Source organism: Electrona antarctica (genome assembly GCF_951216825.1).
Source record: "Electrona antarctica genome assembly, chromosome: 14".
NCBI lineage: Eukaryota > Metazoa > Chordata > Actinopteri > Myctophiformes > Myctophidae > Electrona > Electrona antarctica.
In genome coordinates this window covers 28,537,690-28,565,189 of record NC_136795.1, presented here as the reverse complement: position 1 = coordinate 28,565,189, position 27,500 = coordinate 28,537,690, and the positions used below count along the sequence as shown (strand labels likewise).

At 50.2% G+C, this 27,500-nt stretch overlaps 1 protein-coding gene across 1 annotated transcript in view; it reads right to left on the bottom strand.

The window, feature by feature from the left end:
- bahcc1a (BAH domain and coiled-coil containing 1a) overlaps positions 1-27,500 on the bottom strand; it is a 106,484-nt gene that overhangs the window by 30,830 nt on the left and 48,154 nt on the right. The window contains 8 exon segments of the mRNA XM_079520452.1: positions 2,594-3,565; positions 6,192-6,537; positions 7,339-7,613; positions 10,507-10,626; positions 11,488-11,693; positions 12,993-13,080; positions 13,926-16,448; positions 16,683-16,805. Coding sequence (XP_079376578.1) covers positions 2,594-3,565; positions 6,192-6,537; positions 7,339-7,613; positions 10,507-10,626; positions 11,488-11,693; positions 12,993-13,080; positions 13,926-16,448; positions 16,683-16,805 — 4,653 coding nt within the window.

The following is a 27,500-nucleotide window of genomic DNA, read 5'->3' as shown; positions in this document are numbered from 1 at the left end:
TTGTCTGCACATTGGGCGTGAAGCGTGCACACGCAGCGGCAGCCTGGTGTTACATTGTTACCAGTGTTATCTTCCATCGTGTGACTTATCCCACCGTCGCAAATGAACGGCCGAGGGAGAGAGCACACAGATTAAGCGAGCATGAGGGCGCAGTAGCGTATCATTTCAGAGGTCATGTCAATGTGGAATAAACAGATGCTGTTCCGTCATTGGCCATCTGGGCCAGGCGTCTCCTATCTACTGCTCTCTCTGCCCCGTGGCACTGACTGGATTCTATCTGTCACCAATGGACAGACCTAGAGCCTGGACACCAGGGGATGAAGCCTAGTTATATGCAGCAATGTGTACGCTACTAGTCCGGGGACCCGCATGGGTCTTTGAGGGGGTTCCCAGCTAATTTGTGCTTTGTGGTTAAAACTCTATCAACTTTTACACTTTAATAGTTGTTTTTTTTTGCACTTGATGTGCACTTGAATCTTCAGGCGGGACGCCAATTTCATCCAAACAGAACAAAGAGCCCATTTATCAGCTTTTGATGTTATAGTGTTCCACTTCCAATCTTGTCTGTTTTTTTTATTGTCATCACTTGTTTATCTTGTATCCTGCATGAGTCTCCTGATTGGATTAAATTGGTATAGCAAACGTTCTGTTTATTTTAAGTTCTGGAGAGATGGGGAGACCTGTGTAACTAAACAAACTCACACTTACTATCAGAATACAGAGCTACACTTAACTGAAACAATATCGCTTACAGCACCTTTAATTAAATTAACACTGAGGATTTTACAGTGTAGATTTTGGTCCCAAAAAATCACATTAAAAAATAATGCATTTATCAAACTGGAGGTCCTTGAAATTAAATAGGTGGGGAATCACGGGTGTAAGCTATCCTACAAAGACTCAGTTGACTGACTGAATTATATTTTTTATATTTTTTAGGCACTTAGGCTTTGCTGTGTGTCACTCCCCAACTCTCCCCATTTCCTCTACATATCAATACTATCAATAAAGGCAGAAAAAGATTCAATAAATACATAAATGAAGAATCTTAAAAAAAAAATAAAGAAATGCAGAAAACTCTCTCTCTCATTCTACAGTAGCACGTGTTATTGTGGTGACTCTGAGACACAGTTGGCCACCCCCTCCACCCCCGATCCCAGAACAATACCTCATCACGAAGACAACAACATCACTGTCTGTCTCCGAAAAGCATCAGTTGATGCTGCCCCTTTTTATAGAACCTTCTTCTGGGAGCAGTTAAAGGCATTAGGATGCCGCTGTAAACACAAAACATCCTTTTGCACGACTGAAAAAACGAAACAAAACCAAAAAAAAACCCAACTAAAAGAACACATGATGCTTTGAAAAACAAGGAAGCTTTTAAAGCCACTTTAAAACAATGGGGTCTAATTAGCCAGGCAATGCTCCAGGGTGCTGAAAACATCCACTGCTTTTGTGATTACACGCAAACTTCAGTAACACTTTGTGTTCGAGGGACAGGGGGGACAAATTGTTCTTTTTTCCTGCTTTGTGTATGGCTGTGTGTGTATGGCTGTATGGCTGTGTGTGCGTGCGTGCGTGCGTGCGTGCGTGCGTGCGTGCGTGCGTGCGTGCGTGCGTGCGTGCGTGCGTGCGTGCGCGCGTGTGCGTGCGCGCGTGCATGTGTGCACCCGTGGGTGCATGGATCAAACGGCAGCAGGAGTAGAGAGACAGAAAGACGGCTCCCCGAGGAAAGGGTGGGAGGGAGAGGAAACAGTGAGCGGCGGGTGGTGGTGGGGAGTAACGGGTAGAGATACAACCCTTGCTAGCAGTTTAGCCCCCCATGTCCCTCTGCCTCGTCTCGTCTCTCCCGAGGCTGCGCTCGTCGTTAGAGCCGCCTTTTAGCAAGTACAAGTGCCTTTAACGCGCCAAAAGGAAACAAAACGGCAAGGCGGCGTGGAGGCAGCTCTCCCTCTGGGGAGGCGTCTGCGATCCACCAGAGGCTCCTGAGAGACAGGCAGGAAGAGAGGACGATGCGGGAGAGAGAGAGACGTGAGTGACGGAGGCTTGGCCCGGGGGCGGAGTGGGAGTCGGTCTCAGTGGACGAGGACGAAAAAAGGAGGATAAACTATAGGAGAAGGAGAGTGCATTCCAGCTGATATAGAGAGAGCGCTTCTGAGTGCCTGTTAACAAAATGATGATGTGAGTGTGAGTGGGGGGGGGGGGTGGAGGGGTGGTGGGGTGGGGGGGTTCAGTGGTGGAAGTAACTAAGTTTGTTTACTCAAGTAATGCACTACACTTTTGAGGTACTTTTCCTTCTCTTGATAAATTATCATTTTACTCCGCTACAGGGGCAAATATTGTACTTTGGACTACAATTTGAACATTTTCGTTACAATTTACTTTGCAAATTCTATAAACAATTCGAAAACAGGCTCACAAGTTGCAAAGTGATGCTTTGTGAGCTTGACCTGAATTTTCATTTTTGATATATATTTTCAAAAAATGTGTGTATTAGAATTGAATTAAATGCACCTCCGCCATCACTAGTGATGTGAGTGTGAGCAGTGGGTGCACGGGGGGGAGGGGGGGATGAGGGGATAGGGGGTCTCACCTGGGGTTTCCCCACTGGCGTGTTTGTGCTGCTGCAGCTCCAGGTCGGCCAGCTCGCTCAGCAGCTCGATGCCGTGGTGGGGCGCCGGCTGGGAACGGGCGGCCGGCGAGGGGGCGCTGAAGGGGAACAGGGGGAACGGAGGCACGTCCGTGCAGAAGGCGGCAGCAATCAGCAGCTCCAGGCTCCAGTAGCAGGGCACAGGAGGCTTGGTTTGGGGAGCGGCGGCAACACCAGTGGTCGTCTGGGTAGGGGAAGGGGCCGGGGAAGGAGAAAGGCACACCATCTCCACCGATAGATCGGGGGTCTTCTCAGTCTGCTCCTGGCGCACGCCGTCCTCTGTGGGGGGCAGAGGCTGCTGGGAGGCTGCGGGGGAAGCGGGGTCGAGCTCGACGATGGAGGCCTCGTCCAGCTCTCTGGTCACCTCGACCTCCGGGACGGTCTCCTCCTCCGCCGGGATTCCACCCTCCCCCGCCGCCACCTCGTCCCCTTCATCCTCCAAGGTGATGATGGGCGTGGGCCGCTCTGGCTCGTCTGCAGAAAGGGCGAGCGGACAGGAAGTGGTCTCACACACAGGGCTCTGGGCAGGGGGGCAAACCAGCACCTCCTCCTCACCAGGCCCCTGCTCCGCCACCTCTTCTACCGACACAAAGCTGGCACTGGCAGCCGTCACGGCTGCCATCACCTGCTCCTGCTCCTCCTCCAACTCCTCCTCCTCATGCAGAACTCCTTGCGCCACTGGCTCCTCCCCTTCTGGCGACACTTCCGGGAGGGGCTCCTGCGGGAGGGGCCTAACGACCACAGCTTGGCAGTCTAACTCCTCCCCTAGGCTGGCGAGAGGCTGGGGAGCGTGCTCAGCAGGCTCCGCCTGCACCGCTTCCAGGTCGGCTGGCTCAGCCAATCGCACGTCCTGGGGGGCGGGGCCGCTCCTGTAACCCATGGCAATGGCGGGGTAGGTATATCCAGGCGGCAGGTCTGTGAGGAGACACATAATGTAAGTTGTTAGTTTAGAACCAGAAATTATCGCCGTTTTCCAAAACACGCAAATGCCTCAGTCACAAACAAATCTCATCTCATAAACCAGTGGTTCTCAAAGTGGGGTCCATGGACCTCCCATGGGTCCTGGGGTAGTTCCAGGGGGTCCCCAGCAAAATGAGTTAATATAGCATCAAAATCAGTTTAACCACTTTAAAGGCGTAGTGAAACGGAAATGGTGGACATTTTATTTTGACGTTTCAGACGGTCTCAAGTTGAAACACCGCTATGAATAAAATCATGAATAATTTTGAAAACTTTGAACATTTTGGAAACATTTTACCAACACAAATCTTAAGAGGGGTGCTAGCAGGACTTATTTTGAGATGAGGGTCTGCGGCCAATTACATTTTAATTTGGGGGTCCTTGACAGACTTTAGAACCACAGTCATAAACATATATTTATTATTTTTTTCCCTGAAAGCTCATGTTGTTTCCCCTCCATCTCTGTTAGGGCCTTTCAAAAACCTTGACGCATCAGGCAAAACTCTAAATCTCACACCCACAGTGCGTCGCCCCACACGTCACTCTGGGATCACGAGGTGCGGCGTGAGAAATGAAAAAGTAAATTTAGTGCCACTCTACCTTGATCAACCCACGAGCAGGAAGGGCACACTGTAAACATCCTGAGTGGTTGAAGTTAACTCTGACCCGTAAGGGTCCGTTTTCATACTCTGGCAGAGTAAAATTAAACACTCCGTAAAGGAGCACATGCATACATGTGCATGTGTGTTATGTGAAGTGCGCCAGGCCTCTTGGTTTACCAGAGTGGCTTGACACTCTATTCCTCTGGCAGGCAGCAGGGCAGGCGTTGGCCAGACATTAATGATGATGTAGAGAGTGTGGGGCCTGTGTGTGTGCGTGTGTGTGTGTGTGCGTGCGTGCATACTTGCATTACTATAGCTGTGAGGACCAAATGTAAGAACTTGAGAAATAGACTTTGTGAGGATCTGAGGAACATGTTTTCATGGTTAAAAAAAAGAAGAAAGATTTGGGGATTTGGGGAGTGACTCTTTACAATTGGGTAAAGATTCAGGTCAGGGTTAGGATTAGATTTTTGTCTGATTGAAATCAATGAACAGTCATTAACCCAGCTATACATTCTCATAGCCTATGACTAACCTAACCTTTAAGGATGCTGTACAACATAATATTAATATAAGTTACATTTCTCACTCAGCATTATATTCAACAGACCATTAAATGATTGCTCTTAAATACAGACAGACAACACACCCCGAGAGGTGTGCCCGCACTGATGAGGTGAGGTGACCAATCAATCAATACACAGAACACTTCAAACATTAAAATGCATTGGGAAAATACCAGGATGTCTGTCCATGAGCAACACTTCCATACAGTCTTTTCCAGAGCCAGACGGCAATGTTAGTCAAATGGAAGCTGCTGTGTACTTAAAAGTGTACATTGTCCTCAATCAGTGTATATGTGTACCATCTCACTAGATTGACTATTTTTGGATTCAGGATTAGAGCTAAAAACTGTACAAATCACTGTCCGTAAATGTTGATGTCCTCACAAGTATATTAATATATTAATAAAGTGTGTGTGTGTGTGTGTGTGTGTGTGTGTGTGTGTGTGTGTGTGTGTGTGTGCGTGCGTGCGTGCGTGCGTGCGTGCGTGCGTGCGTGCGTGCGTGCGTGCGTGCGTGCGTGCGTGCGTGCGTGCGTGCGTGCGTGCGTGACGGGGGACACGACTGAGGTGTTTCTTTTGGCTTGTTTCGACAACCAGAATTAAGTGGCACGTGCTGTAGCACGTAGTGCCGCAGGTTCTGGATTTATTTCCATTGGCTGTGTCTTGTGTTCAGATAAGGTTCTCAGAGCCTCATTTTGGGCCCTTGCTCAGGAGGTTCTGGTTATCATGGAAACAGAAACAGAAAACAGCCACAGAACTTCACAGGTTTTCTAGGTTACACGTTCGTAAATTGAAAAAAGCCTTAAGTCGTTAACCGAGGCGACAGCTCCGGAGAGCCAGCTTTGAGCTGCTCAGACGCTCACCCACAGAGAACCACATGCACACACACACATACCCACGCACGCACGCACGCACGCACGCACGCACGCACGCACGCACGCACGCACGCACGCACGCACGCACGCACGCACGCACGCACGCACGCACAGCATTAACACCAACAGCTCTGCTGTACCATTACCAGTGGACATAGTTTGGCACTATACTGTAGCTTAGTTCAGGTATCTGGGTGAAGTTTATTTGCAGGGCTCGGGGGTCTGAGTTAAGGACCTGTAAACCCTGCAGCATCTTAAACCACTTAAAGCCTATATAATTCATTGACTGGTCTCCCCCATGGGGTCTATGTTCGGCCCCCTACTTTTTTCCTTCTACACCAAATCACTTCAGCGAAAATAGACCTACCGTTTGCGGCGAACGTTTGCCCCAGAATAGGGATGCAAGGCTTAAATTGATCACACACAGCGTCAACTGTGGCAACAGTGTAGTTCAAAGACGGCTGAACACATAAGGTATGTCATGTGTGGATACTGTGTGCGCATCTTGTGCATTGTTGCGTGAATGTCAATACCCTTACCAGGCTCCAGTGACTCTGGGTAATTCTGCAGGGGCTGTCCCTCTACTCTCTTGTCCTGAGACTCGGCCCCCTTGGGTATCTGAGGAGGGGCCGGGCTGATGGCCGGGGAACGAGGGGCTGCGGCCGCTGGACTCGGTGCAGGACAAGGGGTGGAGGGCGTGCTCTTGGGATGGGGTCGTATGGAGGGAGACTGGCAGCAGGGGGACAAGTGGGCCGCACAGGCCACAGGGGGAGTGGCGTTCCTGGGCGGGGCGTTGTAAGAGTAGGGCTTGGCCGCTTTGGATGCCCTGGGTTCAGACAGAAGCTCCTCCAGTTCCACAGAGGGCTCGTCGGGCCTCTTTTGCACCTATTGCAGGAAAATAAAGACTTAAAATACAATCTCAATTTACAACAAATTGTGACGCTAACAAATCTCCCTCTGGGACAATAAAGTCTAAATCTAATCTAATCTACAGCGTAAGTAAAAATAAAGTTAATCATCAGTCATGGTTAAATAGTCTAGCGACTCTAGCCTATTGACAAAGGCTTAAGCTGTGGGTAATGTGGCATCCACAGTCATCATAGTAGACCATTCATTGGTGCCCTGGGTGTATTGACTGTGATATGTGCGCACCACAAACACACTGCCCCTCAGCCTATAATATAATGGGCCCAATTGTCAGCAAAAATTATTGGAGATACTAAGAATAGGCGCCTGCAATGGCTAAATAGACCAGCTCAGTGGCCTTGTGGTTAGAGTGTCCGCACTGAGATTGGGTGGTATTAGGGTTGAATCGCTGTTCGAGTCATACCAAAGACTATACAAATGAGACCCAATGCCTCCCTGCTTGGTACTCTGGATTGGGGGTAAAGTGGAAACAGGAGTTAGGGTCCGTAACCTATCACATGGCCTGGCTAGTGTTATGCCAATTCAAATTGACATATGGCTCACTGGTACGGGGCACCTTTTGTGAAAAGTGTTTCGCACGTGTACACATACATCATGACCTGTTGTCTACAACACCTGTTAATATGTGCATATTTCAACCCTATTTATTTGTCGGTGTTTGCATAAATCCATGCAAATGCGCCTATGGAAATGAGTCTCTCCGTACACGCTGATGATCTTCCTTAATCCCTGCGAGCCACGGCAGACTTCATAAATCACCTGAGTGTTGTTGTTGTGAGTGGCTCGATGTTGCATGTCTGCGCCGTGGTCCGGCCGGTGCTGCTGCGCGTGCGGCTGCGCGTGGGACTGTGGCTGCTGTGACTGATGGCTCTGGTGCTGATGCTGATGCTGCAGCTGCTGATGCTGTTGGAGGGCGTACAGCTCCTGTTGCCGTAGAAACTGGGAGCGGGAGTACACAGCGGGATGCTGCATGTGGGAGGCGGGGCCCCTGGCGCCGTACACGGGGGGCCACAGCCCTGGCTGCTCCATCACATCTAATGAGAGACATTCAGGGAAGGGAGAAGCCATAAGCAGTCACTCACAAACAATGGGTCCCGGATCCATTTTTGAGTTGCGGACCCATTTTTACTCATGACTATAATGTGTCTCTAATTTATATGTTTTGTGCAAAATATTGTTTACCGGTATTTCTTTTTACTACTACGATTTCAATGTTTTTCCAAAAATAAATAAATCCATAAATTTAACAACTTGTGAAAATAGCTTATCTACAAGCTCTAAATAGGCTATATTCACGTTTTTTTAAATAGGGCATAAGTGGTCTTCTTGAAAAGTTTGGGAACCACTGCCTTAGAGGAATAGGCCATGCACGCTCATCATACGCCATTATAGACATATGGATTCATACACATGGACACTGCCACGCAACACAGCGGAACGCAAGTGTGGAAATGATGCACATCACTCACTACCTACCGCCCACACATGTTGTTAAGTGGTGAAACCACCATGGATTCCATATCATGCGAAACCCTCCTATTAGGCTATTGTTTAACCCATTCAGGCCTGACGTCGAAATTTAAAAAAAAAAGTTTTCTAAATCATGACAATTTTCGGAAAGATTTGAGGCACATTTTAACGATTTTTCAAAAATAGCAGACCTACAAGTTCATAGCGCGCCACTCGGTGGCGCGCTATGAGCTTGTAGATCTTCTATTTTTCAATAGCTAAATTATAACAATGTTTAAAACACCAAAAGGGGTTCCCGCCCCAAAATGGGTTAATGGTTAATGTGGTTAAACGCTAACGTGACATGGACGCGTTCCAGGTCTCAATGGGTTAAGAGACATAGACAAATCTCTTACGAAAATGATTTTGGATTTCTGAGAACAAGGTCTCCCCAGACAGTAGCAATCCCACGCTCTCCCCTGCTCTGAATCATAAGCACTGCCCTGAGAATTTACTGGAATGTTGGAAAGTCATGACAATGATGAAATATGAACAGATGACAATGATGGTAATGATGATGATGATGATAACCGATATGCTGACTAATAGACGGGCTCCCTGGCCAAAAAAGCCAAGGAGTGCATCCCGTTAGAACGATCGACCCCGGGTTTTATTCCCTAAAGTTCCACCTTCCCCTAGCCAAACCACAGCAGGACTCTGCGTTGGAGAGCCAGCAGCGAGCCTGGTTCCCATGTCTTAAGGGTGGACAATCACTCCCCCGATATCGCTGTTAAGAGCCAGGGGGAACGCATTTTGTGGTGAGCCGCAGCTGAAAACATCAGCCATGACAAGGGTCCAGCTCAGGGGGAAGGCCCACACTAACAAGGCCAGGACCCCAATGTGTTTTTCCACTCTGCACAAATTCACACACAACTCATTAATGGGCATGTCCAACCTAAACCTCCTCCTCCACCCCCACTCGCTCCCTGACGCACCAAGGACCTTTGTTCTGAGACATTAACTCGGCTAGGCTAATGTTTCCCCGGGAAGGGTTTTGTGGATGCACTTCCCCTCTCGGCTGGAACTCCCGTGGAGTGCGGAAGGAAACGGACCACAGAGGATCGGGAGCTAATTAAATTTCACAGCCTGTACGTCGAATATGGCCCCGCCATGACTTTTGAGAAGTGATCCCTCCCTTGCTCCCTCTCACACTTCCTCTTCCTCTGTGTGTTGGAGTGTGCATTTGTTTATCTGTGTGTGTGTGTGTGTGTGTGTGTGTGTGTGTGTGTGTGTGTGTGTGTGTGTGTGTGTGTGTGTGTGTGTGTGTGTGTGTGTGTGTGTGTGTGTGTGTGTGTGTGTGGCTTTGGATGAGTGCTCTGACCCATTGAGGGGCCCATCCCTGTGGGGGTGGGCCGAGCAGGTGGCGTGCAGGAAATGTCTGAACAGAGTTTTATGTTTGTGTGTTTGTGTGTACTTCTATTACTACATTTGTGAGGGCCAAATGTCCCCACAAGTTCAGTACATTTCGATTTCGAGAAATAGACATTGTGGTCCCAACAAAGAAAATCATTGTTATGGTTAAAAAAGAATTGATTTAGGCGCACAATTAGGAAATATTCAGGTTGGGGTTAGGGTCAGGAAGATTAGACATTTCAAAGTTCGGTTTTGGGGGTAGAGATAGAGTTTATAGCTAGTTGTCTGCTCTGGTGTCATGCACCGGAAAATAGACGAATAGATCTGCTATTATGAGTTTTCGGCTTACGATTAAAATGGAAATGTATTTTACAAATAGCATTCTTAATAAAACCGCCATCCTAAAATATTGATGTCCTTACAAGTATAGTAATGCAAATTGTGTGTGTGTGTGTGCGTGCGTGCGTGCGTGCGTGCGTGCGTGCGTGCGTGCGTGTGTGCGTGCGTGCGTGCGTGCGTGCGTGCGTGCGTGCTTGTTTGTGCACGTGTGCGCGTGTGTGTGCATGTGCGTGCACCCGAAACGGCTGCGCAAAAATAAACAGCCCCATTAAGTGAGAGCTCATCAATAGTGTATGCTGACACCACTGTGATCACCAGCAGAGTTATTTTAATGTTATATCGCCAAAACGTATAAAAACCACACAGCTGAACAGGAAATGGCAGCACTAATAAAAAAGTAGTCAGTGGGAGGCGTAGTAGCAGAGGAGTATAAATCTCACGAATGTGGCTTGTATGCAGCTATGTGTGGTGAATTAACCCATTTTGGGCGGGAACCCCTTATGTTATGCTTTAGCTATTGAAAAATAGCAGATCTACAAGCTCATAGCGCGCCACCGAGTGGCGCGCTACGAGCTTGTAGGTCTGCTATTTATGAAGAATCGAAGAACGACTGACATAGAAACATAGCTTTTTCAGAAAACTGTCAGGATGTAGAAGACATTTTTACACACATTTTCAAAATGGGTTAAATAGTGTCGGTAAGGAGTAAAGGCAGCTATGGCATACCCAAGTGATGGGTGGCAGGGTGGGCTGCTGGCTCTGAGGGTAGGACCACCAGCTGGGCAGAGTGGTCCTGTGGAAGGGGCAGGACGGGCTGCAGAGGCCCCGACATGGCTGCCGAGAAACCTGGGGGGAGGTTTTGATGCAGGGCTGTGTGACCAATGCCTATACAGTACATCGACAAGGTGACTTAGATTATATTATACTGGTTACATTGGAAGCTCCAGCTGGTATACAGTACACTGAAGACTTATAACACACACACACACACGCACACACACACACACACACACACACGCACGCACGCACGCACGCACGCACGCACGCACGCACGCGCACACACGCACATATATATATATATATATATATATATATATATATATATATATATATATAATACTATACATAGTAATAACAAAAGTAGGCTATTGAAAATTGGAAATACTCCAGTAAAGTAAAATATACCTCAATATTTTACTTGTGTACAGTACTTGAGTAAATGTACTTAGTTACTTTACACCATTGCCATTCAAAGCTTTGGCCATTTATATTACATAAAGATATTATATAAACATAGACCCGGGGTTTCTTTTTGGATTTACCATTTGTTACTGAATAATGGAGTCAATGTTGGTTAAACATCATTGCTCAGTGAATAAGCAATACAATGGACAATGGAAATGTCTTTCGTAAATAAATAAATCTTTAGTCCAGGGACAATTTTCAGCTACACCTTTCAAAAATAATTCTGTTCTTTAAAATGCATTAAAATCTAACGACAATGTAACATCAACAACAAAATATCGAGTTGCTCTTCATGCTGTACTGAAATGGCTTCCTCAAAAATGACACAAACCCACGATTATGCTTTGGAAAACGGTTTGGCAGTGTAATGGCTGACCGGTGTATGGTCCTTTAAGTAAACGTCGTCAATACGAAATTGGGATGTTATTAGAAATGACAAATCAGTCCGTCTAGCCGTCTCACCATAAGAGTGTCCGGTCATCCAGAGGGAGGGGCTTCCAGTTCTTGGCATCCAGTGGTGGTGGGCAGAGTGGGCGTGTGCAGCGGGGTCTCCCATTTGGCCCGACTGAAGGGACGTCCCGCCTGGCACCATGAGATGAGAGGTGAGGTCGCCGTGGCAACCGTTGGAGGGATGGACCCTCGCAAACTCTACCCTTTCCTTATTGTCCCTGCATTGGGAAGGACAAGAGGCGGAGTTACAGATACTTCCAGTAGAAACACTGACGTGAGCAGTGGTGGGACAAAGTACTCGGTCCCTATGTTTGTACAGTATAGAGCACCGAAGTCCTGACGTCACTGTCAGTAGAGGGCGTCAGTCCCCAGGTTCGTGTACTTTTTATTTGCATTGTAATCTCCATAGGGGGATTTTAGATCGCCTCATATAAGAACTGTGTTTGAAAAATAAACCGATCACCCCGGCCTTTTCACTCATATGGATATGAAGCATCGACTGGACTGAAGGTGGAACTGTACAAATATACCCAAAGAGTAACAGGCTGCATCTGCCTGTCGCACAACAGAAACCGAATGTTAATTACGTTTATTTTTATTTTATTGATATTTAATGTTTCGTGGTTAGTACAAGTCGAGTCACCACCAGTTGAGCTTACGTCAACAAGGAATCTCAGGAACTTAATGTGTTGACAGCTGGGCATGACGTATATTAGCAGCGACATTGCCTTCATATGTAGTTTCAAGGCTTTTGCGGCCACATTAATTCCATTTTCTCTAGAAACTGGCTGTATCAAATATGAATGGACATCATTAACGACGCACATCCACTCCCCTGACAGAAAGGCCGGGGTGGTCGGTTTATTTTTCAAACACAGTTCTTACACGTGCACGAACACACACACACACACACACACACACACACACACACACACACACACACACACACACACACACACACACACACACACACACACACACACACACACACACACACACACACTGCACCGCTCAGTTCAAACATTGGTGTGATGTTTTAAGTATCAATACTGCAATGTAGAAATGCTCTCTTACAAGTAAAAGTCCGGTACAATGTCTGAAATAATAATGTAACTAGTAACTTTTTCAAATAATTGTAGTGTAGAGTAAAAGCATTTGCCTCTGAGATGTAGTGGAGTAGAAGTAAATGTACCTCTGAGATGTAGTGGAGTAGAAGTACATGTACCGACATTTTAAAATACTCCAGTAAAGTAAAAATATGGCATGGTTAAAAAAAGTCATGGATAGTATAAGTTAGTTCCATTGATCCAACCTGTGTTAAAACAAGCATGCACTGAAAATGCACGCGGCCCCTGAAAAACCCTGACCACTTAACACAGCAGCCGTGTGTGAGTTGTCACATGGGTGGGCTGCAAACCCTTTGGAGATTTCCACGTGGGCCCTGGTCCAGGAAAGGTCGGGAAACCCTTCTGGAACAGATTAGAGACTGAGATACTGAATGGGGGGGGGGCCTTTACCTGATGTATGCCTCCCTGTCTCTGTCCAGGCACGTCAGACCCATTTGCTCTCCACTCATTCTCTTCCTCTCCTCCTCGCCGCTTGGATCTGAGGGATACACGGAGTGGGGTGGTCCTGTGAGATAAACGGGAGCTCACTGGATGGTGATATACCCCCATTGAACCCATTGAACCCATATCCCCCCCCCAGTGTCTAACAGGCTCCTGAAGCACAACGGGGGCTCAGAGCTGGAACACTGACCAAATGTACTGCTTTGTATCCATGTCATGCTTTTAGCTTTAACCCATTTAGAGCACAGAGTGCTTGTATATATGCTATTTTTCAACAGATAAAGTATAAAATATTGGTTAAAAGTGGTTAAAGGCTAAAGTAACATTTATAATTTGGAGTTTTAATTGAAAGGAGATGCACTAACAATTGTATTAGTCGACACCAAATAATACGCAATTGCAATCATATTGCCAATTGCAATCATATAATGCAATTGGCTTAGATGTGAGTTATCAAGGAATTTCATGATCAGATATTTTCTGAAAGTGAGACATTTCTTTCATTTCTTGCAATGGCATGACTAGAGGATTCATGACAGACTAGAGGATTCATGACAGACTAGAGGATTCAGGACACACTGATCAATTTGCTTTGGTGGGTTATGGCTTTGTATTATTAGAAAGTGTTTGTCATCAGGCTCCCAATTCAAACTGAATAGTCAAGTTATTTAAAGTAACAGAAAAGACAGCGATGAGAAAAAACTCGATACTACAAACAATATTTAGCTTTAACAGCTTAGACAATCCAAGCTGTTTGAATGTTAGGCCTTGACTAAGCATGCTGTTGTTGGTTTTTCAGGTTGTTCTAATTGTCACTGCTCTCAGTTCCCTATTCAGTCTCAGCCTATTTGCTGAAGCAGTGGCATATAGACTTCTTCATACCTTTCACAGAGGGGTGCACCCTGCCCTGTCGACTGCCGGGGTGGCTGTCAGAAGGGCGGCAGGGTGGCTCTCTTTGCCGTGCGACGGCCACTGCGATCCCCACTGGCGGCTGCCGCACCTCCGTCTCCCCGTGACCGGCCTCGCCCATCTCCCGCCCCCGCCCGCTGCAGTCGGAGCGCTCGCCGTCGTTGGCGGGTCCCTTCCTCGTGGGCAGAGTTTGCTTGCTGCCCTGCAGAGCACAGCTCCCCCCCGGGGGAGCCGATTTGAGGCTGCCGAGCCCACCGAAGGGGCTCTTCTGAGAGAGGAGCAGCGGCTGCTGCTGGTTGCTGTACTTCAACAGGCTTTTCATGGCACTGCTCTCCCCCTGTGTTGGGCCCTGCGGTTCTGGTTGCTGCTGCTGCTGCTGCTGCTGCTGGCTGAGGGGAGATGCAGGTGGAGGCTGTGGCTGTGGTGGAGGCAGGCTCATGCTTGGCTGTTGCTGCTGTGGCTGGGTGGTGTGCATGCCTATCTCCATGTAGGACTTCCTCTGGTCCTCCTCCGGGTGTGGCATATGGTGTGGGGGCCTCATGGCCCAGGGTGGCACCGCGGGCTGTTGGGGGTGGTGTTGGCCGTTGTTGCTGATGTACCCATAAGGCGACATGTCCATCTTCCTTTTCAGCTCCTGACCACTCCCCTGGTTCAGGTCAACCGGAGAGGGGGCGTCGGGGACCGGTCGGCCATGTTGCTGGTGGCGGATCCTGGCTACCTTTTGGCCGTCTCTCTGTAAGGAGCAGCTACTCCCGGCCCCCGCGCCAGGCCCCGCTCCGGCGCCGCTGTGTGGAGCTATGCCTTTAACCCCGAGGGGAGATGAGTTAGGCGGGGGCCCCGGATGGGAGCAGTCTCTATAGGGGGACGTGTTGACAGCGTGGGGGCCGGAGTGTCCGGCCTTGGGCCCCTGGGGCAGAGAGGCGCGGTACACATCTGCGTCCACGCCACTGTTGATGCACTCGACGCTGCGAGAGCGAACAACTTGGTGCTGTTGCTGCTGATGGGGGGGTGGGGGCAGCTGTGGGGGCTGTGGCTGCGGCTGGAGGTGGTGGTGGTGAGGCTGCATCCAGTCTGGAGCCGTCTCCGCCTTCCTGTACGCGTGCTGCTGCTGCTGCACTGGCTGTTGTTGTTGTTGTGGTGGTGGCTGTTGTTGTGGTGGCTGTTGTTGTGGTGGCTGTTGTTGTGGTGGCTGTTGTTGTGGTGGCTGTTGTTGTTGTTTTCTGTGCCAGTTGCCGGCGTGCCCCCCAGTGCCACCGGCGTTCTTTTCCATCGTCTTGTCCTTGGCATTGCCACCTCCCCCGCCACCCCCTCCCCCCACCCCGTGGCAGTCGGGGTTGCCGAGCTGGAACTGCCCGCCGGACTTGTCCCCCAGGTGTCCCACCGACGGCACAAACGTGGGCCCTGTGACCTTCGGCTCCCGCCCACCGCCGGCCGGCCCTCTGTCGTGCGACGAGGGGTTGGCCAGAGGGGCGGGAGGGGGCGGGCAGAAGAAGTCCGGGTGGTGGTGGTGGTGGTGGTGCGCGTGATGGGAGGGATGCGGGTGGTGCGGGTGACTGGGGTGCAGCTGCAGGCAGTGGAAGCCACCGGGGTGCGGGTGGGCGTGGGGATGAGCGTGAGGGTGTGGCGGGTGCGGGTGGGCCCCTCCGGCGGCGGGGCCCATGTGTAAGGGCGGGGCGACCGAGTAGGACAGCGAGTGGTGGAGCGGCGCCTGGCCCCGTTCCAGACAGTCCGACGGCTGCTCGCTGATCCTCATCTCCCCGCTCACCCCCTCCTTGTTGCAGCGGCCGACGCCTCCTCCGGGGACCATGTGTCGGCTCTGGCCGCTCCCACCTCCCCCCAGAGCCCCCCCTCTGCCCCCACCCTCCCCGCAGCTGGACATCGGGGCCTTGGGCCCCGCCGGCGCCGCCGCCGCGTCTCCGTTCTGCATCTTGCCGTTGAGAAGGCACGCGCTGAGCGGTTTGCCCATGGCCTGAGAGTGCTCCTTGTTGTACTCCATGGCAAGGACCATCTTGTGCCTCTCCAAGGCCCTGCTGTTGACCTCTTCCAGAGGTAACGGGTGCTGCGGGTAGTGCGGGTGCTGCTGATGGAGGTGGGGGTGGTGATGGTGGGGGTGCGGGGGCTGGGGTTGATGGTGGCTGTGATGCTGTTGTTGTTGCTGCTGCTGCTGTTGTTGTTGCTGTTGTTGCTGTTGTTGCTGTTGTTGCTGCTGTTGTTGTTGTTGTTGCTGCTGTTGTTGCTGCTGTTGCTGTTGTTGCTGTTGCCTTTCCTTGGCCTCCTGTTTGCTACCTGACCTCTCCTTGTCCTTGGCAGGACCCAGGCCCCTCTCCGCAGACCCTTCCTTCAGACCCTTGTGCAGACTAGTCCCTCCCCCCGGGTCTCGGTCTCGGCTGCAGGACCCCTGCGGGTGGCCCGGCCCCGCCCTGGACATGGGCGGAAGGCTGTGGTTGGCTGAGAGGAGAGGAGGCTGGGACGGGAGGCTTCGCAGGTAAAAGTTCTCTGCGAGAGGAAGGCAGACACAGTGAGACAGGAAAGAGAAAGGCAATATGAACCCAATTAGATGCATTCAACTCTCACCGCGCCGTCCCTACAGGCCATCTTAATCTCTCAATATTGCAAATCAAATTACACCATTACTCAGTTGTATAAAGTGGATTTGAATGTCTAATTTCTGCCCAATTGAATCGGGCAGATATTGTGAAGTGAAGATGAAGCGGTCGTGCCGTTCCTCACCTTTTTGGGTGTCATAGAAACGGTGCTGCCCGTAGAGAACGCCACTGTTGGCATGGTGATCCAAGTGGCTCATGGGAAGGAAGGTGTGAGCCAGGCTCCCTGAGAATCGAGGATACCCTGGGGCTGATGGGAGAGATAGAGAGATAAGAGAGAGAGAGAGAGAGAGAGAGAGAGAGAGATAAGGAAATGGAGCTGATAAAACAGGACAGTAAGCACTGCGTTGCATTTCAGTGACTAGTTCTGGAAACAATATAATCCTTCAAGTCCAATGCAGCTGCTGCTGTTCGTACGCAAATAACTCCTGGCTCTGGTTGTCATGTTTGCAGTTCTACTACATATAATATATATAATATATATAATAACTACTGGCTCTGGTTGTCATGTTTGCAGTTCCTGCTCTGGTTTAGAATGCAAACAAAAGAGGACAGGCTGAGTCTTGGGGATTGCCATTATGTATGAAATTGTCCTCCAAACACATGGCCCTTTCTTTACCTCTCTGTCTCTTCTCTCCATCTGAAGGCACTGATAAGGACAGAATTTGAGGCCTTGTGTTTACAATGACCGGAGGAGAGGGGCTGTGATGGCGCCCTTCACTGACCTACTCCAGGGGTGAGAGGTCGACTGGACGCCGAGCCTTTTAAGCCAGCGCACCTGGGCCTATCACAAGCACGCCCATCTGGAGTTCATTTACACCACAACCAAACACACACAACTCAATCTGCAGCAAAGGAAACACAAAGGACTTTGAAGGTGGATGAACGAGAGAGATAGAGATATATAAAGAGAGAGAGAGAGAGAGAGAGAGAGAGAGAGAGAGATGAAAGACCTCCAGATCCTTCTGGACAAAGAAAACAGCATCGCTATGACAACACACCCACGGCAAATTGATTGGCTATAATGTTAAAATCCAAACAAAGAACTGTGGATTGAAATGAGTGCGTGCCAGTTCACTTCAGACCTCGACAAATAAAGAGAGTGAATCTACAGTACACACACGGCAAAAAAAGAAAAGAAAAAAGGCAAACCAATGGGAATAGGGGGAATTGTGTGTATACAGTGCATTGTGCAGTTATATATAGAGAGAAGCACAGCTATGCTGCTGTATTGAAAAACGCTACACTGAGCCTATTGTGTCACGGTATACTGAAACACAAGCTTATGGTCAACTGACCTGAGCCCTCCCATCTCCTCCCTGCCTCCCACGGGCTCCAGAAATAACCCAGGAGAGGGTAATGATACCCTATATGCATCATTAACATGAACATAAGTGAGGGGGACAGAGGAGCGATGGAAGGGAGGGAGCAAGCAACGAGAGCAGAGGAGCATTTTGGCTCATGCCGTGCATTCGGATTTGCCTGTGTGTGTGTGTGTGTGTGTGTGTGTGTGTGTGTGCGTGCGTGCGTGCGTGCGTGCGTGCGTGCGTGCGTGCGTGCGTTACTGCACTTATGAGGTCCAGATGTCCCCCCAAGTATAGAGAATTTGAGATATTGGCATTGTGAGGACGTACAGTAGTCTCTGGTCCTCACAACAGAAATGGTTGTTCTATGGTTAAAAAGAAAATTGTTAGACTTTGCGCTTACAATTAGGAAAAGATTGAGGTTGGGGTTAAGGCTACATTTAGAGGTTAGTTTTTAGGCTAAGGATTGGAGTTATGCCTGATTTATATACTTACTTATTCGCTTGTGTCATGCACCACAAATAGCCCATCTACAAGCTCACAACGTGACACGTCGTGTGCTCACAAGATCAGCCATTTTCTGCTTTAGGCTCAGGGTCAAAAGAAAAATCTTTATAGTGGCATTCATACAATTGCCATCCTAAAATGTTGAGGTCCTCACAAGTGTAATAAGATAAACGTGTGTGTGTGTGTGTGTGTGTGTGTGTGTGTGTGTGTGTGTGTGTGTGTGTGTGTGTGTGTGTGTGTGTGTGTGTGTGTGTGTGTGTAGTATTACTGTCCGCCGTCACCTATAACACCCCGACCCCACATTGTCATGTCGAGAAGTCCAGGTGGTTCTCGTCTCCCACCCTTCTCGGTATTTGCTGCCTGTCTCACACTTGCCCTCCACTGTCCCACTGTCCCACTTTCACACGCGCGCGCGCACACACACACACACACACACACGCGTGCGCTGCGCACGCACACACGCGCGCCCCACAGTGGGAGTGAATAAGGAAGTGGGGGCACACTGAGGGAGGGCACGGAAGAAAGTGCAGCGGCTCGGCCTTACAAGCTAAATGAAAGGCAGCCGTGTTTGTGTTGGCAGAGGAGCGCGACCTGATCTCGGAAAGTGCCGATGCAGTCGTTTTCTTCTCCCTGCTGCTGGGTCCGGCCGGTTGGTCGGCATGCGCATGCAGGATGCGCATGCAGGCTGCACCGTGGTGGCTTTTATGGCACAGCTCTCCAGTGTTGAATGTCTCACTTTCTGTCAGTGGGAACAATGCTGCTGTGCTGTGAGTCTGGGGAGGGGGTTGGGGGGGTTCTTAATGACCTCGTCTCTGAGTGGGTTCCGCATCCTCCCATCTTAATTAATGAAAACGCACAGAGAGGGCAAACAGCCCTCCAATAACACAGGAGGTGCTGTTTCTAGAGCAGGGCCATAATTACACTACTCTCACTTCTCTCTCTCTCTCTCTCTCTCTCTCTCTCTCTCTCTCTCTCTCTCTCTCTCTCTCTCTCTCTCTCTCTCTCTCTCTCTCTCTCTCTCTCCTCTCTCTCTCTCTCTCTCTCTCTCTCTCTCCATTTCTTTCTTTCTTTCTTTCCTTCTTTCTTTCTGTCGTTCGCACCTATTCTCCGCTTCTCTTGTCTTTCTCCCCCCGCTTTGTCTCTCTCTGTTTCTCTCTCTTGCCTGTCATGATTAATAAGCGTGCACGTTTATGCCAATTCATCTGCAGGGGGACGAGAGGAGGAGAGGGAGGGGGGTCCTTTGTTTTAAACAGAACATTTTCCTCAGATTTTGGGGAGCGAGGAAGGGGAGAGACTGAGCTATTTGCCAGTCTTTATCCTAGCCGGGAGAGAGGGTCTTTTTGGGGTGGGGGCTGTTTGTGAGCATGACGGTTGACGGCGTAATCCCCTTTCACAGTGCGGTCTGGCTGTGCCCGATAATGCCAGCCCACTCCGTTTCAGCATGCCCGTCATTCGGGGGGTGGCGAGAGAGGGGGAGGTGAAGGGGGGGTGCTCCGGTGGGCACAGCAGAACCCATTCAGCCATTAATCTGGCCGGGACAAGAGAAGCCACTGCTGCTGTGGCTGCAGGCGACGCAAGCAGGGTTCTTATAGTGCAGTCTGCTGACGCCATGGCAGCCCCCCACTCTCTCTCTCTCTCTCTTCTCTCTCTCTCTCTGTCTGTTCCTCTCTCCACACACACACACACACACACACACACACACACACACACACACACACACACACACACACACACACACACACACACACACACACACACACACACACACACACACACACACACACACACACACACACAGGAACGAGTCAGCATAGGCGAGTGAATGACAAGGGGAGTTCACAGCGCACGCCCTCCTCTCTGCCAGGCGAGCATCAGAACAATGGGAGCTGCATCACCAGGGAAGAGATTTTTGTACCAGAACTCGCGAAGGTGGTTCTTGTAGCACGGTGGGTCGACTAGCGAGGTCCCCCCCCCCCTTCCTCCCCTCCTCCCTGGCAGGGAGGACAAAAGAAGCGGTTGCTGGATATAGAACAGCACCTACGGGCAGAGGAGAACCGAGCCTGCATGCCGACGACTACACAAGACGGTGTGTGTGTGTGTGTGTGTGTGTGTGTGTGTGTGTGTGTGTGTGTGTGTGTGTGTGTGTGTGAACACCCTCCTCTCTTCCACGTCCAACATCCATTCCCCGTTTAATACACCACCTGCTCTGCAACCGACCGGAGAGGGCTCTACTTCTCCTTCGCTCTCACCCAAAAGTGAAACGTAAAAAAAAAGCCTAATTGTATGCAGCCTCTGGGAAACGGCTGTGAGATTTATGAACGAGCGCGAGGAGAGCGAGCGAGCGAGCGAGAGGAGAGGAGAGGAGGAGCAGAAGGAGCTGCCTGTCAAGTTCGCTAATTGAGTAAAAAAAAAAAGTGACAGAGCGATCAAGACATAGGAAGGGAGGAGAAGAGGAGTGGAGATGAGAGGTGTGTGGGCAGAGGAGGGGGCAGTGCATGGAGGAGGGGGCAGTGCATGGAGGAGGGGGCAGTGCACGGAGGAGGGGGCAGTGCATGGAGGAGGGGGCAGTGCATGGAGGAGGGGGGCAGTGCAGGGAGGAGGGGGCAGTGCATGGAGGAGGGGGCAGTGCATGGAGGAGGGGGCAGTGCATGGAGGAGGGGGCAGTGCATGGAGGAGGGGGGCAGTGCATGGAGGAGGGGGCAGTGCATGGAGGAGGGGGCAGTGCAGGGAGGAGGAGGGGGCAGTGCATGGAGGAGGGGGCAGTGCATGGAGGAGGGGGCAGTGCATGGAGGAGGGGCAGTGCATGGAGGAGGGGGCAGTGCATGGAGGAGGGGGCAGTGCATGGAGGAGGGGGCAGTGCATGGAGGAGGGGGCAGTGCATGGAGGAGGGGGGCAGTGCAGGGAGGAGGGGGCAGTGCATGGAGGAGGGGGGCAGTGCATGGAGGAGGGGGCAGTGCATGGAGGAGGGGGCAGTGCAGGGAGGAGGGGGGCAGTGCATGGAGGAGGGGGCAGTGCATGGAGGAGGGGGGCAGTGCATGGAGGAGGGGGCAGTGCATGGAGGAGGGGGCAGTGCATGGAGGAGGGGGCAGTGCAGGGAGGAGGGGGCAGTGCATGGAGGAGGGGGCAGTGCATGGAGGAGGGGGCAGTGCATGGAGGAGGGGGCAGTGCATGGAGGAGGGGGCAGGGGCAGTGCATGGAGGAGGGGGCAGTGCATGGAGGAGGGGCAGTGCAGGGAGGAGGGGGCAGTGCATGGAGGAGGGGGCAGTGCATGGAGGAGGGGGCAGTGCATGGAGGAGGGGGCAGTGCAGGGAGGAGGGGGCAGTGCATGGAGGAGGGGGAAGTGCACGGAGGAGGGGGCAGTTCATGGAGGAGGGGGCAGTGCATGGAGGAGGGGGCAGTGCACGGCACCGCAGCATGGCGGATCTCCTCCGGTTTGACTAATTGAAAGGAAGGGATGAAGCAGAGAGAGAGAGAGAGAGAGAGAGAGGTAAGGAATTAAAGAGATGGGGAAGAGGGGGAACACCAGCGCTGGCAGTGTTGGGGGGACGACGACACTTAAATCCCACAAAAGGGAAAGCTAGCGACTCAGCACAGAAGGAAAGAGGGACAACTGAAGATAGGCTAGGAAAAGCGTATCAGCGAGAACTGGATTAGAAAGGTGTGCGTGCGTGCGTGCGTGCGTGCGTGCGTGCGTGCGTGCGTGCGTGCGTGCGTGCGTGCGTGCGTGCGTGCGTGCGTGCGTGCGTGCGTGCGTGCGTGCGTGCGTATAACTCAAGACGTCGTTTGGGCTGAGGCCAGCTGGCACCGCGCCTACTGTGTGAGGGACGTCAATATTTATTTAACTTATTTTGCGTTTCACTGTTTCATTGATTTATTTGTTTTGGAAAATGGGCACGGTGCATTCAGGAGTGCCTTGCATGTCTTCTATTTTCAAGCATAACAAAATTAATTAAATTAAATCTTGCAAAGCTCGATATGCCTAATGCACGTTCCCCGCTGTTAGTACAAAATGAAATGCAGTTGAATGCAGTCACAACACCTCTTCTCTCTCGCCCACACCCTAACACCCAGTTATCTCTCTCTCTCTCTCTCTCTCTCTCTCTCTCCCTCTCCCATGCCTAATTTCTTCTCAGTCACATGATCGTCGCAGACCAAAAATAGGAGCTCTACGTAATGCCCTGTGTCGTACGACGACGTCCAAACGGGGCTTCAGTATATGACGATGAACAGCCCACTTTTCTCTCCTGCAAATGAACAACAGACAGGCCCACGTGTGGCACACACGGTTACTATTACTGTACTCGCCATAAATCTAAATCCAGCTGCCCAGCAGAGAGAGAGAGAGAGAGAGAGAGAATTTACATGGTTTGCCTCGAGAGAAATCTCAAACAAAACCACGTCTCTGTCGAACGCACTAGTGATTTAGCCCGCTACAATTTGTGATGGCCCTCTATTCTCGATTGCATATATATACACACACACATGTACACACACACACACACACACACTCACACACCCTCGCTGTCAGCTATGAAAGTGTGTTTATCTGCATCAAGCAACTGTGGTTAGCAAGTGGTTAATGAGAGAGAGCGCATTGTCGCCTATCGCTCGGTACACGGTACATCTTAGCTCTTTAATCTCCTGGAGATGTGTCAGAAACACAGACAGGACAAAGAAAGAAACGCACTATTCTGAAGGCACTGGTAGGCTATGCTGTGCTTTGCATGGATTCATGCGTTCAAGCAGCCACTTAAAAACACAAGACAAAACAGCAATCAGATGAAGAAGTGTTAGGTTAGTGCATGGTGCTGTGTTGTGCAGTGGTTTAAAAAGTGTTGGGTTAGTGCATGGTGCTGTGTGTTGTGTTAGGTTAGTGCATGGTGCTGTGTGTTGTGTTAGGTTAGTGCATGGTGCTGTGTGTTGTGTTAGGTTAGTGCATGGTGCTGTGTGTTGTGTTAGGTTAGTGCATGGTGCTGTGTGTTGTGTTAGGTTAGTGCATGGTGCTGTGTGTTGTGCAGTGTTAGGATAGTGCATGGTGCTGTGTGTTGTGTTAGGTTAGTGCATGGTGCTGTGTGTTGTGCAGTGTTACGTTAGTGCATGGTGCTGTGTGTTGTGTTAGGTTAGTGCATGGTGCTGTGTGTTGTGCAGTGTTACGTTAGTGCATGGTGCTGTGTGTTGTGTTACGTTAGTGCATGGTGCTGTGTGTTGTGCAGTGTTACGTTAGTGCATGGTGCTGTGTGTGCAGTGTTAGGTTAGTGCATGGTGCTGTGTGCAGTGTTAGGTTAGTGCATGGTGCTGTGTGTTGTGCAGTGTTACGTTAGTGCATGGTGCTGTGTGTTGTGCAGTGTTACGTTAGTGCATGGTGCTGTGTGCAGTGTTAGGTTAGTGCATGGTGCTGTGTGTTGTGCAGTGTTAGGTTAGTGCATGGTGCTGTGTGTTGTGCAGTGTTAGGTTAGTGCATGGTGCTGTGTGTTGTGCAGTGTTAGGTTAGTGCATGGTGCTGTGTGTTGTGCAGTGTTAGGTTAGTGCATGGTGCTGTGTGTTGTGCAGTGTTAGGTTAGTGCATGGTGCTGTGTGTTGTGCAGTGTTAGGTTAGTGCATGGTGCTGTGTGTTGTGCAGTGTTAGGTTAGTGCATGGTGCTGTGTGTTGTGCAGTGTTAGGTTAGTGCATGGTGCTGTGTGTTGTGCAGTGTTAGGTTAGTGCATGGTGCTGTGTGTTGTGCAGTGTTAGGTTAGTGCATGGTGCTGTGTGTTGTGCAGTGTTAGGTTAGTGCATGGTGCTGTGTGTTGTGCAGTGTTAGTTTAGTGCATGGCGCTGTGTGTTGTGCAGTGTTAGTTTAGTGCATGGTGCTGTGTGTTGTGCAGTGTTAGTTTAGTGCATGGCGCTGTGTGTTGTGCAGTGTTAGTTTAGTGCATGGTGCTGTGTGTTGTGCAGTGTTAGTTTAGTGCATGGCGCTGTGTGTTGTGCAGTGTTAGTTTAGTGCATGGTGCTGTGTGTTGTGCAGTGTTAGTTTAGTGCATGGTGCTGTGTGTTGTGCAGTGTTAGTTTAGTGCATGGCGCTGTGTGTTGTGCAGTGTTAGTTTAGTGCATGGTGCTGTGTGTTGTGCAGTGTTAGTTTAGTGCATGGTGCTGTGTGTTGTGTTAGGTTAGTGCATGGTGCTGTGTGTTGTGTTAGGTTAGTGCATGGTGCTGTGTGTTGTGTTAGGTTAGTGCATGGCGCTGTGTGTTGTGTTAGGTTAGTGCATGGTGCTGTGTGTTGTGCAGTGTTAGTTTAGTGCATGGTGCTGTGTGTTGTGCAGTGTTAGTTTAGTGCATGGCGCTGTGTGTTGTGTTAGGTTAGTGCATGGTGCTGTGTGTTGTGTTAGGTTAGTGCATGGTGCTGTGTGTTGTGCAGTGTTAGGTTAGTGCATGGTGCTGTGTGTTGTGTTAGGTTAGTGCATGGTGCTGTGTGTTGTGTTAGGTTAGTGCATGGTGCTGTGTGTTGTGTTAGGTTAGTGCATGGTGCTGTGTGTTGTGTTAGGTTAGTGCATGGTGCTGTGTGTTGTGCAGTGTTAGGTTAGTGCATGGTGCGTTGTGTTGTGTTAGGTTAGTGCATGGTGCTGTGTGTTGTGCAGTGTTAGGTTAGTGCATGGCGCTGTGTGTTGTGTTAGGTTAGTGCATGGTGCTGTGTGTTGTGTTAGGTTAGTGCATGGTGCTGTGTGTTGTGTTAGGTTAGTGCATGGTGCTGTGTGTTGTGCAGTGTTAGTTTAGTGCATGGCGCTGTGTGTTGTGTTAGGTTAGTGCATGGTGCTGTGTGTTGTGCAGTGTTAGGTTAGTGCATGGTGCTGTGTGTTGTGCAGTGTTAGGTTAGTGCATGGTGCTGTGTGTTGTGCAGTGTTACGTTAGTGCATGGTGCTGTGTGTTGTGCAGTGTTAGGTTAGTGCATGGTGCTGTGTGTTGTGCAGTGTTAGGTTAGTGCATGGTGCTGTGTGTTGTGTTACGTTAGTGCATGGTGCTGTGTGTTGTGCAGTGTTAGGTTAGTGCATGGTGCTGTGTGTTGTGCAGTGTTAGGTTAGTGCATGGTGCTGTGTGCAGTGTTAGGTTAGTGCATGGTGCTGTGTGTTGTGCAGTGTTAGGTTAGTGCATGGTGCTGTGTGCAGTGTTAGGTTAGTGCATGGTGCTGTGTGTTGTGCAGTGTTAGGTTAGTGCATGGTGCTGTGTGCAGTGTTAGGTTAGTGCATGGTGCTGTGTGTTGTGCAGTGTTAGGTTAGTGCACGGTGCTGTGTGCAGTGTTAGGTTAGTGCATGGTGCTGTGTGTTGTGCAGTGGTTTCCGCCGGGGCCGGGGTAATTGTGCCGTTTGGTTTGATGACTTGCTTTTTATGCAAAACAGGGAAAAAGACAATATGCAATTATCTTGAGGAGGGAACAGCTGAATGTGGTTGATGAACAGTCTGGATTCAATCATGCTCTTAGTGCGTTATATGCAATTAAACCGCAATAGAGATAATGGCCTCCATTGCCAACTGAGTAATAATCCCAGTCATAATCACCTCCATTACTTTTATTAGGCTTGGCATTATCATCATCACTCTTATTAATATTGTTCTATTTTTCCACAAGCTGAAAATCTTTGACAATGAAATGCCAGCTATTGTAAGGTAAAAGAAACATTGACTCTATGCGTGTGTGTGTGGGGGGGGGGGACTTCACCCATGGGTGAATCACGTGTCGGTCGCGCTGCGCCACGTTGTGAGCTTGTAGATCTGCTATTTTCGGTCTGAGCTGCCCGCACGCAACTAGGAATAAACTCAGGCCTTAGTCACTTGCTGTGTTTGTGAAAAGAAATCTGGAGTCTGCTGACACGGCACTCCGGTGACTCAGCCCCCTCTCAGTGTGTGTGTACAGTATGTGTGTGTATGGGGGGGGGGGGGCTGGGTCCCATCCCAACCCATGGCTCAGCACACTGTCCCTCCCTCCTCAACAACACACCGCATCCCAGCTGCACTATCCAATATAGGCCACACACGCACGCACGCACGCACGCACGCATGCACGCATGCACGCACGCACGCACGGACGCACGGACACACACACACACACACACACACACACACACACACACACACACCGCAATTGGAGCCCCTCTGGTCACTGACCACCACAAACGACAAACACAAACTCCCCGCTGGCTTTCCCCCATGAACCAACAGCTGGGCTATTCTTCAAAAATAAAAGGAAAAAAAGAGAGAGAAAAAAAGAAGGAGAAAGAGGGCTGAAATAACAAGATGCTGTTAACTTGGGAAATAAACCTTCACAGTGACTTCTTGACGACGTTCAATTGTCATCCTGGACATTGTTTAAAATGACAAAAGGTTTTGTACGGGTCAAAATGCCCAATGCAATCACGTAGGTACGTTTTGCATTTGTCATTGGTGTCCTAAATACCCCAGCCTGACTCATCTGGCCTTACTTAAAAGGCAGTTTTAACCACATTAACACTGGCTGTGCCTATTTTGGGCGAGTCATTATAGGCAAAACTCCAATTCAAATATTATTAAAAGAAAAAGAAAATTCAACTTCAAAAACGGTATCTGTGAGGAAGGATCTACATGTGTGTGAGTGTGCGTGCGTGCGGCCTCTGTGCAAGTGTGCATGTGTGTGTGTGAGTGTGCGTGCACGCGGCCTCTGTGTATGTGTGTGGTTGGGGTTGTGTCAGTGCTTGGCTGGGAAGCTCAAAGCTCTGCAGTCACTGCAACTTTTACTGGCCCACGCACATGTGTGTGCAACTGTGCATGTGTGCGTGTGCGTGCGTGTGTGTGTGCGTGCGCGTGCGTGTGTGTGTGTGTGCCGCTCAAAGGACACGGGCGACATTCTTGCTGACGTGAACCGAATACCGCAAGATGCCTTGGCTGAACTTTTGACCCTGCGTTCCCCATCCAAAAAACAAACAAACAAAAAACATGGCACAGCGCTTCACCCCCGAACAACACACACTGGATCCCGGGGACTATTTCTGGGCCCAAATGAAAAGGGTGGGAAGACGCAGCTCTTGCTCGCTAGACGATTACAAGCCACCGCTCCTTTCAGTGGAAACCTAACGCCGGCTAAGAATACACGCTGTCAAGAGTAACAATACCCTTCCGCTAAGCTCCG